Source organism: Natator depressus, chromosome 10, assembly GCF_965152275.1.
Source record: "Natator depressus isolate rNatDep1 chromosome 10, rNatDep2.hap1, whole genome shotgun sequence".
In the NCBI taxonomy this organism is placed as follows: domain Eukaryota; kingdom Metazoa; phylum Chordata; order Testudines; family Cheloniidae; genus Natator; species Natator depressus.
In genome coordinates, this window is record NC_134243.1 from 59336503 (window position 1) to 59349865 (window position 13363).

General features: G+C 40.4%; 1 protein-coding gene across 2 annotated transcripts in view; it reads left to right on the forward strand.

The window, feature by feature from the left end:
- Positions 1–13363, forward strand: part of CCPG1 (cell cycle progression 1) — a 56393-nt gene that overhangs the window by 16391 nt on the left and 26639 nt on the right. For both annotated transcript variants that reach the window (XM_074966303.1, XM_074966302.1), the window contains exon 2: positions 4106–4176. In XM_074966303.1, the coding sequence (XP_074822404.1) occupies positions 4117–4176 (60 nt within the window). In that variant the 5' untranslated portion in view covers positions 4106–4116. The remainder of the gene's footprint in view (positions 1–4105; positions 4177–13363) is intronic.

A 13363-nucleotide genomic window follows, 5' to 3' on the forward strand; every position in this document is an offset into this window, starting at 1 on the left:
AGATTATAACTGCATGTTGCACAGTATTTGTGAGAGTAATGGAAAAAGCCTTACCAGCGGGTGGGAGGCTAAAGGGCAGAGACTTGCTCAGCAGTTTAAGCAGTCAACAAGATTTTCAGTAGAAAATGGAAACATTCAAGGCAATATTGTCAGGGTAGCCTATTGTTTTTATTTTATTTTCATTCTGTGACCTGAAAATTGGCAGCTGTGCATCCAGCTGTTAACCTGTGAAGAGGGGTGGGATGGATTGTGAATGGTTTAGTGTTTTTTATGGGCAGTGGAAGTGTGGCATTGTGGACACTCCTTATTTTACCTTGTCTTTGCCTAGCTACTTCTGTAAAACCCTATGAATTATTTCAAATTTAAGGATTTTCTGTGTAAAACATATTGATGACTCCTTATGAATGAATTTTTAAAGGCTTTTGTTGTTTAATAATCAGTATGGAACAAAAATAAACCTTTAACTGCAACAGTGGGTTCTTCTTATTAAACAATACATTAAACAGCAATCTGTTATCTAACAACTACAAAGAATTCTTTAAAACAGTAGTGAAACAAAAAATATCAAAGTACAACAGTGCAGTGCAGGACAGAACACAAAACAGGAAGTGGTTTAAAGTTGCAGGCAAGTAGATGCCTATCTTCTGGTGCTTCTTTTTCATGGGCCTTCTAAACATAAGAATGGCTGTACTGGGTCAAACAAGTAGTCCATCCAGCCCAGTATCCTGTCTTCAGACAGTAACCAATGCAAGATGCTTCAGAGGAAATTAACAGAACAGGGCAATTATCGAGTGATCCATCCCCTATTGTTCACTCCCAGCTTCTTGCAGTTAGAAGCTTAGGATACAACATCCCCTGGCAATGAGTTCCATGGATTGACTGTGCATTGTGTGAAGTAGTACTTCCTATATTTCTGGAGTTTGAGTGGCGAGGCTCAAAGTTACCAGAGGCTTTTGAGGGCTCACAAGAGGTGGACTATCAGATGCAACTGTTTTCGCTGCCCTGAGTTTGTGAAGGGAATGGCCTCTGGGAGCAATGCTGCAGGAATACAGCAGGGAGGAGTTACTGTTCCCAATAGCCTGTGTTTTCCAGGAATTGCATAACATGGCTGGGTCCTGATTTGAATTTTGCGTTGCCTGCTGCCCTAACAGCAGCATGTGCTGCACCAGGGCATTCTGGCTTTGTTTTGCCTCTGTATCTCCCTATCCTTTTCAATCTTGTCTTTTGACATGGCAATGCTGTCCCTGGCAACTACCATGCTGTCTCTTGCCACTCTCATAATCTCTCTGGAGAGCACCCTGTCATTTTCCCTCTCTGTCCTAAAATACCGCCTCCACCTCTTTGTTATTTTTGTTTTTCTTTGGGGCTCTGCAGTGTGGTCCGCAAATATTTCATCCTGAGTTTTCTACTTTCTCCCATTCAGGTTAGTCAGCCACTGAGATGTTGATAAAGGCCCTGTCCGTGAGGATCTAGCCACTGCAGGTCCTGCAGTTGTGAGAGTAGGAAAAACCCACAGTGGGTTATTGTTCATATTCGAGAGAGAGTATGATAGCATTTTTTTCATATGCATTTCTGACTTTCCTTCCTTGAGATTCTTCACAGCCTTGTGGGAATCTCAGAGATGGTAAAACTGTTTGTAGTTTTTCTTGTATTGTTTAGCATTCTGGTGGTGGCCCTTCACAGTTATCCACTTAGCTATGTCCACAAAAAGAGCTTTATTCCTGTGGCTGACCACAAGAACTTCCTGCAGCAACAGTTCTTCTCAGATGGTGATGAGATCTAGTGTCTCAGCGTGGCTCTAAGCAGCTGCACAAATCATGTTGTAGGGCTTCTTGAGTAATATTGCACCAGTCAAATCCAATGGCCAAAATCTGGCCCCCTGCCAGTTTTTAAACAGGGGAGGGAACATCCTGTCATCTTCACATCAGAGCAAGGAAGGGCACAGAGTTAAACAGACAGGTCAGTGATGGTTACCCGCAAAACAGTGGGATAGCCATTAGAGTCCTGACAAAGTAATGTACAGCAGCATTATGTGCACTTGAACAATAAACGGGACTAACTCAATTTACAGCAAATTTACTTCACTTTGAAAGAGGATTCTAGATTTTGCAATAAATGCGGAGTTAGTTCACTGTAATGGATGGGGGTGCGTGTTCTTAAGTTTTTTCAAAACAGACTCGTGACTTAATCCAATTTAAACCCTCCCATGTAGACAAGTACTTAGATCCTATCTGGTAGCCTTCTTGTACCTGACCCAAAGCTCATTCATTTTAATGAGTCTCTTTCTATTGATTTTAGTGGATTTTTTTAATAAGGCCCCTAGGTAATCCAAATATATTAACCCAGGACTGGCTAGTATCTTTCTGGATCTGTATGGAAAGCATGAATGTGTTTTGCTTTAGGTAAATTTCCTTTCTTTAAAATGGACCAAAATTTAATTATTTTGGTTTTTCAGTATTCTAAATTGATATCTGAATTGTTAATTGTTAAGAATTCTTAATCTATTAGCAGTGATCAGTTCTGGTTGTTACCATATCTCTGTAGAAATCCTAAATATTTTAACATAATTTAATGAGAAAATGGAATGTTATAAAATAATTGTTAATAAATTTGGCGGTGACTGCAGGGATTGGTCAAATGTAACTCTAAGAAACCCAATAGGAAAACAGATTAGGTAATTTTTCCCTCTGTAAATTCCTAGCTACAGCTCTGCATATGGAGTGACATTGACATTTATCTTTGAAACGAGTTCTTTTTCATGTTTAGTTCATATCTTCTATCTATCTATCTAGAAAGGGATAAAGGCAGCAGGGTCAGTAATAAATGAAGTAAATGTGTTTAAGCGAGATACTACGTTTGTACTCTCATCAGAAATATTTTGAACTGGCAGAATTTCTGGTAAAGAGTTCGTGTTTATGAACCAAAGTGTTATAACTCTCTTTTCTTGTGTTATTAATTTAATCATCACTTTTTCGAAGTTTTATTCAGCGTTGGTATCCCATAAACTTACTCTTCCATTCTGTTGGATGGCTAATACAGCATGATTCAATAGTTTTCCGATTACTTGGAATTTTTTTTTATAAGTGATAAATGTATACCCTGTTTATAAGGTTTGACCCACTTTGTCTTTTTTAAGTAGATTAGATCTTTTTAAAAATGAAGAACTTGTAACAGTTTTCATTTTAGTCTTTTGGGAGCTTAGAAACTTAGATTGCATTTTAACAACGAAGAAAACAGGATCTTATTGGTAAATGGGAATAAACAAACATCAATTGCAACCATACATCTACTTTTCTGAAAATCATTCCTTAACCCCTCTCTTATAGCAGCAATTATAAGTTCACAGTTTATTGTAACTAAATTCCACCTTTACATTGTTTTGTTCTCATCAGTCTACTTTCTATGCCCACATCATATTCCCCACTTCTTTGGAGTCATTATTAAGGATTTCTTACTTAGTGGAAGGAATTGAAGAATGATTGTACCCTGTTTTTGAGGGTTGGGGTGGAAGTAACTCCAATAGACTATACTTTCTAAAAGATTCCAAGTTTGTTTCCTTGGAGCCTGCTGGACTTCAAACACTGGGGTTTCATATGATCAGTCGTCTCAGGGAGACATAGTTGCTATGACAAGTAATGGTTTTAATCATTTTCATTATAGTTGCTTGGTGTCTTAAGCACTCGGAATTACCTTTAATCTTTAATTGTTTGTCTGTCTGTAGGAAATATTCTTGGGATATATTACATAATTGCACTTTGTTTTTTCCTCACATTTTGGGCATTTTAGATGCCTAAAAGGGGAGCCATAAGGGCCGAAAACACTGCCCATGGTCTTGATATAGAAAGTCCATATACTCAATAGTTACTTAACTTTACAAGAATATAGTTTTAAATATTGAAATACAAAAGTATACCTTTTTTTTCAAAACAGACCTGCTCTTTTTATTCCAGTTTATTCTAATTCTGTAAATTGTAAAGTATTGTATAAGTATTATAATTGTGTGATCCGTGGTTTTCTAAGCTGGATACATTTTCAGTTGTTTTTTAGAAAAAAATTACAATAACGAGATATGTTTCATGCTAACATGATTTATTTTCACTTACAGCTACTTTGAAAATGTCTGAAAATTCCAGTGACAGTGATTCATCTGGTGGCTGGACTGTCATCAATCATGAGGTACTTAGTCTCAATTAATATTAAACAGACATGGTTAACTTAAAAGTCACATTTGTTTTCCAGTTTACGTTATTCTATATAGTCCAATGCACCTTTTCCCTTCTGTAGTTAGTGAATTTTCCATCTGAGTGGATATTTCACACAGACGTAGAGGAGAAAGAAACATTTTTTAAAATAGGAAAATATGATTGCAAAGCTATAGAATTTGGCAGATACACTTGGGGGTTGGTGTAGCGTCTGATACAGCTTTTAACTTTTAAAACAACAATAACAAAAAACAAAAAAAACCCAACTAAACAAAAAGCTGATTAGATTTCAAGTTGATGTCCCTTTAAGAAATTTGTAAGTTTTGGTCACATTTTCTCTTTGGTGCATTTCCCTCAAAAACATTAATGATGTATGTCATCTGCACTTTTGTTACCATTGCCAGCATATTTCTACTCCTCTCCCCAAACCTAATGTGGGAAGTGGACAGTGCAGTGGTTCCTCCAAGGTCTATATTACTACCACCAAGCAACTTGAACCTTGCCTCATCAGCAATGGCTTTTGACCACACCTCCCGCCTTGGGTTCCTTCCTCTTCCTGTGCAAAACCATGGCAAGAGGACCGAAGATTCAGTGGACAACAAGGTGGTGGTAAAGGGCCTTTGAGTCCAGTCCTCATGAGCAACCTACAACCAGTATCTTTTATGTTCCTATTGACAAGGGTTTAGTCAGATGCTCCTCTTCATGGGGACTTGCTAATTAGTCCTCTGTATTTTGACATTCAAGATATAGTGGGCAGGAGTTGAGCTCCACTGGAGGTTTATCAACAGTCAGAGTGCTAGTGTAGACAGGGTTCTGGTACCTACTGTTGTTTTTAACTATTGTATTGTCTAACCCTCTTCAGAACATATCTAGATGACATGATGGAAAAACATTAGCGGCCTCTGGTACTCTTTCTGCACCAACACTTCCCGTATTGCTATTAGACGAGCTGAATCCGTGGTAGCATAATCCATTAGTCAGTGTGCGTTATGCATCCCCATCTGTGCCCAGTCCACAGAGCATTTGAGTCATCTGTTACGGCCCCCAAGTACAACTGTTGTCATCACAATAGCAATGGTGTGAAAGTCTGCTATAGGTAAATCGTGTGTGTTCTGACATGGGGTTCAAAGAAGCAATAACTTTATGGGACAAACAAAGTTCATGTCAAACAAGCAGACCTATGGTTCTGATTCTCAATGGTAATTCCTTGGCTACTTCTGTCTTCATCTGAAGGGTGTGAAAAATCTATTTACCCACAGTGAATAAGAATATTTCACAAGTGAATAGCATCAACTTCTGCAGAATTTAAGCTTTCCTTTAAAAATGAATCAGATCCCTAGCTTGTATGGTTGCTATGATAACCTTCGAAAGATGAATTGAGCATAATCTAATGCAACAAGTTGTTCCAAATTCTGCAAAGAAAGAGCTACAATGTTGTCGTTGTTGTTCAGTGATGTTCAGAAATTAAACAGTATTTTTTCTGTGGTTTAAAATTAGTTCATTATATTCCTCTAAACACCACCTAGCAAAAACAAGGCTCTCCTGTGCAATAGTTAAAAGCTGGTGGGCTAATATTTCATTAGGATCAGGAACAACCAGGTGAATAGATTCATGCCTGAGAAGGAGCTACAAGGTAAGTTCAAGTGTACTAAGGACCTCTATGGCATCCTCCCACCTCACTTCAGTGATTTTGGCATGGAAAAACTTGTCCAGCCTCTTCCCTTAGAAAGTTTAAAAAAAAAAAATTCTCAGAGGTTGGAAGCAAGCTTTCAGAAAGTCCCCTGGTTGCATTATTTAACTGAGATGTCTCTTTAGATCCTTTTAACTTCTCTGCTATGGCTAGCAACACAGGCATAGGTTACTGTTCCTAGAAACTAGACAACAAAGCAAAGCCGCTCCTGACAGCATCAAAATATCATGGAAAAAAACTTTGTGAGAGCGGATGGACAAAGCAGTATAAAAGGGAATTCAAACCATTCTAAAAGTCAGACAGTCATTCAGAGGCTATTCTGTGAGAAAGCAGAATAAGAGAACTAGTACAGTGAATAAAATGGAATAGATGAAGAGGAAACGACACAGGGAAGACTCATCTAGGAAAAGCAGCCCCACCATATAGCATTCCACATGACCCTGGTATACCCAGTTGGAAGCAGAGGGCTGAATACAGTGGTGGACTCTACTCTCTTCTTTGCAGAAAAATAGACATTCACCAAATGAGTATTGGACATAATCCAAAAAAATAGCTAATAGAATAATCTAGAATATCTAAGCTCATATTTCTTATCCTCAGTATCAAAATGCACCACCAAAAATTAATAATATTTAAAATTTAAAAATGAAGTAAGATATGGATGTGTCTACTATAGACCACCAAATCACGAAGAGGAGGTGGATGAGGTGTTTCTAGAAAAAATAACAGAAATATTTCCAAAACTGGTAGTAATGGGGGACTTCAACTACCCAGACATCTGCTGGAAAAGTAATATGCAAAATACAACATTTCCAGCAAGTTCCTGTAATGTACTGGGAACAACTCTTTGTTCCAGAAAGTGGAGGACAGGCTGTTTTAGACTTGATTCTAGCCAACCAGGATGAATTGGTAGCGAATTTGAAGGTGGAAGGCAATTTGGGTGAAAGTGATCATGAAATATGATAAATTTCACGATTCCAAGGCAAGGAGGCAATGAGAGTAGCAGAATAAGGACAACGGACTTCAAAAAAGCAGACTTTTAACAAAGGTCCTATGGGAAGAAAATCTAAGGGAAAAAGGAGTGCTGGCAGTTTTTCAAGGAGACAATATTAAAGCACAACTGCAAACTGTACCAATGCAAGGGAAAGGTAGGAAGAATAGTAAGATGCAAATATGTCTCCATCAGGAGCTCTTGTAATGACCTGAAAATCAGAAAGGAATCTTACAAAAAATGGAAATATGGACAAATTTCTAACGAGGAGTACAAAAGAATAGCACGAGCATGTAGGAACAAAATCAGAAATGGTAAGGCCCAAAATGAGTTACTCCTAGCAAGGGACATAAAAGGCAATATGAGGAGGTTCTTTAAATACATTAGTAGGAAGAGAAAGATGAAGGAAAGTGTAGGCCCTCTACTTGTGGGGAAGGAGAGCTAATAACTGATGACATCAAGAAAGCTGAGTTGTTGAATGCCTATTTTGCTTCAATCTTCACTAAGAAGGTTTGTGGTGACCAGATATTGAACACAAGAAATATGAACAAGTGGGAAGGAATGCAAGCTAAATAGAGAAAGAACAGGTTAAAGAATATTTAGATAAGGAAGGGGCTCTATATCTGGTTGAACAGAAGGATACAGCAATAGCCTGAGCCCCTTGCACAAAAGCGCTGTTTCCTGCTGTAAGGGTGATATGAATCCTGCTTGCCCCAGGAGAAGATATCCCCTTGGCTGGGGGTGAGTCCTAGTGAGTATGGTGGTTGATAGCCTGATGGAGCTCTTCCCTTCCCATCCCCAATTGTGTGGGGGAGAGGCACGGACTTTCCCAATGGCTGCAATCACTTACTGTGTAGTGGTCAGAAGGTTCCTTCCCAGGGGACTTGGGGATGGCCCAAAGCTGTGGAGCTCATGGAGCACACAGAGATTAGGGGTTGAAGGTTTTTTCTTTTTCCCCTGGATTTTCCAGGAGCTAGCAGCAGCCTGTAATGCAGGCTCTCTGTGCTGTCGGCAGCCAGGCTGCCAGATTAGGTTGGGATTGTGGATTTCCTGAGTTCTGTGCCCATACATAAGAGGATAGGCAAATTAATGCCCTGTAGTGGAATCTATATGGTGGCCCCCTGCAGGGCATGCATGGGTGTGGGATTCAGAGGCGGAATGTTGGCACAGTGACTATGGTCATTGAGAAAACTGTCCGTGTAACTGTGTAGGGGAGGTCATACATTGGAGCTAACTGTGCCAGTATTTCATCAAAGGAAGCATAAACAGCAGTAGCTGCTCAAGTCCTGGTGTACCTTCTCAAAGTCAATAGAGATAATATTTAAAGTGCAGTATATAGAAATAATCTCGGTGCATAAGGGAATCATGGAATGTGGGTCAGAGAGAGGTAAGAGGGACATGGAGTAACTTTGATCTGGGGAAGTGAACATGCCACCCAGCTGATATGTGCAGGTGTATGGTTGGACAGATACTTGGAAAGAGGCTCAGCCTTGTCAATATAGAGCAGATTAGTCTGTTGGGCTCTGTTACAGGGCTAGCTGCACTTCTGTCCCCTTTCTGGTCTTTCTGGTGTCAGGCCTAATGCCTTTACCTATCTTGGGATGGAATTTTACAATTCTCCCATTTTTTGACCACAATCCGGGCTTCAGTAACCTGTTCTTATCCTGCAAGTCCGACTGAATTCGGGCCCCTGTTGTTCTTCCCTTTGGGAGTCTGTGACTGGTGGTATATAGTAACAAAAAAGCTTTCTTAAATCAAAAGTATTGTTTATTTAGCAGTAAGAACAAAGCTTTTAGGGAAAAAGGATTTTAAAACAACAAACAGTTATATGCATGTCTTTTACTTAAAGACTTCCCATCCCCTGATGGCGACCTAGGCAGTCCTAACTTCTTCAGACACCCTCAGCAGGATCCTATATGTCTGTCTGGTTCTCTGAAAAACAACTGCCTCTCTTTAGAGTGTCACTTTAAATCCTGCCATAGGGTTTTGTTGTTCTGTGCTTGGGAGGTCTTGTTTGCTGCTAGTCAAACCAGTTTTATAGGCTCAGTAGGGGATTAAGCCAGAGTCCTCAGAAGCAATGGTTCTGTTCTGGTGTTGTCCTTTAAATGACACTTAATTGTCAGTTGATAGGTGGCTAACGGTGGAGTTTATGTGGGAGTTTGGGGGGAGGATTCCCTCCCTTCCCTTTTTTTCCCTAGGAATAGGATCTAGGAAGTGAAGACAACAGTGGCTCCTGTGACAGCACTAGAAGTGACCTGAGGAGGAGAAGAGACAAAGAAGATGGCTGGATGCAGAAGCTGTGGGATATACTTCATTGTTGAGGGAGCATCTGATGGAAGTCACCTATGTTTGAAATGTTACCTAATAGAGCTCATGGCAGAGAAGATCCAAGGATTAGACATGCAGCTGGAGACAATGATGGAATTTATTTGGGGATTTGAAGATGGAGATACCACAGACAGCTCAAGATTTGCAGACATCTGCCAAACAAAAGGACTTGGAGAGTGAACAGCTGCAACAATAGGGTAATCCATGGAAGAATGTGACCATGAGGACAAAGCAGAGGAAGACGCCAGCTAGTGGTGGTGAAAACAAGTTGGATAACAGGTTTGCTACAGTGGGGAATGAGGAGGAGAGAAACAGGCGGTACATAAGGTTGTCAGGAAAAAAAAGAAGGGAATCTGTCCCTGCAGAAGAGAGGAGCAGATGGTGGAGATAGCCAGGAAGAAGTAACGATAATGTAGAGGGGACTGCAAGAAAGAACGTAAGACTGATTCATACCAGCACCAGGAAGAGACATGTCTATGTGACTGGGGACGCCATACTCAGTAGAATTGACAGGCCTGTCACCAGACCAAATCCAGAGAATATAGGAGTTGATTCCTTCCAAGAGGACTAACTACTGTATCAGAAAATGCTTAGTGTCTCATCTCTTTTTATTATCTGTTCACTTAAGTCAGAGGGCTACTTAGAGGTCTGTTTTATTTTTTTTCCTGAATGTTCATTCAGGTTTTAATAAATTATTTTGAGGGGCATATTTCTGTGAAACCTTTGAGATTAAAACTAGTGATTTTTTTTTTTTTTTAGTTAACAGAAACCCCCCCCACAAAACACTTGCTAAACTACAAAAACAGGTGACTTAGTTTTTAAAAGGGTTTCAAAATTGGTAATAACCTTATAACAGGATTGTACAGATTTTTCTTTATTCAGAAGTATTTAATGTGAATGTTTTGTGAGATCTCTAATGTTCTTAAAGCTCGTGATTAACATAAGCGCTCTTTAAAAACAAAAACAGATCTGTTTGCTTAACGCCTGGAGGAGGGAGTAGAGGGGGGATGATCTTGAAGTGTTACTGTTGCTGTAATCTCACACCTGTTGCTGCAAAAATAGCCAACTCTGTTTACAAAACGGGAATTGGTCTTGATCCAGGATGAGTTAGTGTTTTCACTTAGGCTCTGTTTTTCTAACAATCTTACATGAATTTCCTCGGTATTTTTTGTTTGTTTTTTGAGGAATGTTACATTATGAAGATTCACTATCTAGACAGTTTGACTAATCAAGCAAGACTGCCAACCATATTGAGAGTTCTGTCCCCGGCAGTTGCCTGGCTTTGTACATCTTCAGTCTCCATTTAGCTGTAAAGTAGTCAGATACTTGCAGCCAAGGCATCTGTGTTTCCTGGATTAAAGAGAGAAATCCAATTTAGGCAGGTTTTAAAAACTATTCTGCAGTCCAGTATTGTTGATCTCTTGTGTGTTATACATGTTACGTCACCTTGATCTGGGCTGGATTAGCCCAGGGGCTTTAGGGGCTGCAGCCCAGGGCCTCGGGCTAAGGGGGCCCTGCAAAAATAAATCCATAATTATATACAATTCAGCGGTGACCAACCTGTTGATCATGATTGACTGTACAATCCTGGAGCCTCTACCAGTCGATCATGATCTCCCGGCCGCTAAAAATCCAGCAGCACAGCACCTCCTAGCCTCCCAGCCGGAGCCTGCACCTCACATCCCCTCCTGCACTCCAACTCGCTGCCCCAGGTCAGAATCCCCTCCTGCACTAAACTCCTTCCCAGAGCCCGCACCCCTCTCCCTCTCCTGAGCCCCAACAATCTGCCCCAGCCTGTAGCCCCCTCCTGCACCCAAACTCCCTCCCAGAAAGAAATTAATATTACAGCTGTTCTAAAGTAAGAAGTAGGCTATTTTGAATTAATTTAACTATATTCTACATGTTTTAAAACTGAAATGTAACCACAGAACTGCTTTATGTTAATTAAAAGGCAAGTTTAATATAGTGTTAATAGCCTCAATGCCATAATTGTGATAATTTTGTTTTAAATTAGGAAAAAGACTTGTATGCAAGGGCCCCACAAAATCGTATAGCCCTGGGCCCACAGGAGAATTAATTCGGCCCTGACCTTGGTGTCCGTGTGGAAAGTCACTCAGTTATGCCAAGGAAAAAAAATCAGTTTGCACAAGTACAGTAGAGACTTGTTAGAAACTGGCAGCTAAATTCTCTGAAGATTTCAATGAGCATCAAGAATGCTTCATCCCCTTATAGCTCCTACATACCAATTGGATTGCGTTTAGGCCATCCCTTGGGCTGGGCTGGATTTTCCCTTTCTCCTCTGAGTTGCCAGGGCACCGAAACTGAGAGTAGGGGAACTCTCTCTACTGTGCTTTCAGTGTTGCTTCTGATGGGGCTCAGGCAGCATGGAAGATGAGGAGGAAGCAGCCTGACTTGAATGTAAAAGGATGAGGAATAGGGGATGGAAGAAAAGGAGTAGATGCAAAGGGACAAGGGCAAGAGCAGGGGGAGCAGAAGATGGTGGTAGGAACAATGATAGGGCAAAGGGGCAGGAGCAGTGTGTGTGTGTGTGGTATGGCAGGAGCCATGGATGGGGACAGAACACTGTCAGAGGCTACAGGATGGGCAGGAACCAGAGAGAAGGAGGAGGAGCTGGGGATAGGGGCAGAAAGGGGGACAGGGAAAGGCATTAGAGGGTGGGGATGGGATGGGGCAAAAAAGTCTGTAACACACTGGAAAGCACTTCTCTAAAGATCCTGGAATCTAACCCAGGTCCTGAGTCTCAACATTCATAGCTATTTGCTGACAGCAAAGGAAACACAAATGCAGAGTGTCTCCATCCTCCTCTAGTGGCAAGTCCACATAGTCTGCAGCCTTCTATTGCTACCTCTTGTTCTGTTAAAGTAATAGAAGGCTATGCTGTGGATCTAAAGATCTCAACCCTGCTGGTGGTCCACATAGAGGTCAGTATGGTTCTATGTGATGGACTTTTTTTCAATTTGTGTTTTAAAAAACACAGGAAATTAAATATAAAAAAACCCCACATTAAAACAATGTTAAAGTTGCAAGTGATGCACTCAAAAGCTAAGACATGCTAGAATTATGGTTGCCTGTACATTCTTAATTTAGCCCCTTGTGCATATGGATTATGATGAAGTCTTTAGCTACATATTCATATGATATTTTTTCCACAGGACTCAAGACACGTTTCTCCCCCTACCCCATACTTCCATACTCAGATGCACCAGCTTCTTCTTGCTTGCTTTCTGGGCACGAGCAGCTGGAGCACTGAGAGCATAGGAGAGAGAATCTCCCTGCTTTCTGTTCCTGTAACTGGCTCTGTAGCAGCGGGGAGCAATTGCAAGAAAAGTCCTGCTCCCCTTCTGCAGCCAGGAGTTGGAGCATGCCCATTGCAGACAGAATCTTCTTGAGATAACTCAACTGCTGAACTAACAAGTCTCTACTGAGCATGTGCAATCTGTGAATTTTTAGAGGTTTATAACTTGGCCAAATTGGTAGATTTTCACATAAACAGCAAAAGATACAACCCTGACATCACAGTGACTCCCTGCCAAATTTCAAATCTCTGCTTCAAAGCATGGAGATGCAAGAGCTTCTCAGTGAAACAGTTGTAAGAATTTTTGAATGTGAGAGAAAATAATTTGAATTTGTTCTTAGGAATGGCTGAATCATTTTTACTGAAATTAAAAAAACAAAACAAAACATCCTGAGGAAGACGCTCAACATGGAAAAAAACCCAAATGGTTAAAATTTGTCAATGGTTTCTATGAACAACTGTAAAATAGGGTCTTATAATGGGAATGTTGGACATCTTTAACTATAGGTGGCAGTAATAACTGTCCATCCATCTGTCCATCCATCCATCCACATGAAAGAATTTGGTCACCTTTTGTTTATTCTGGGTTATGCATACCCGTTGCTTGGATGCTGCTTTCCCTATTTCTCTGTTTTCCTTTTACAAGTAGGTATGTTCTCTGCTGGAGAAGAGTATGTGTGTGCAAGGGACAATTTTCAACCTGATTGGGAGTGTCTGGTTGACAGGGGTAGCATGAAGATACCCATTAGTTTGCATTGATAAATCTCACAGGGAATATTTCCAGATAAGAAACTGATCATTCTTTTAGGGTAAAAATATTATTTTAAACATTTTGA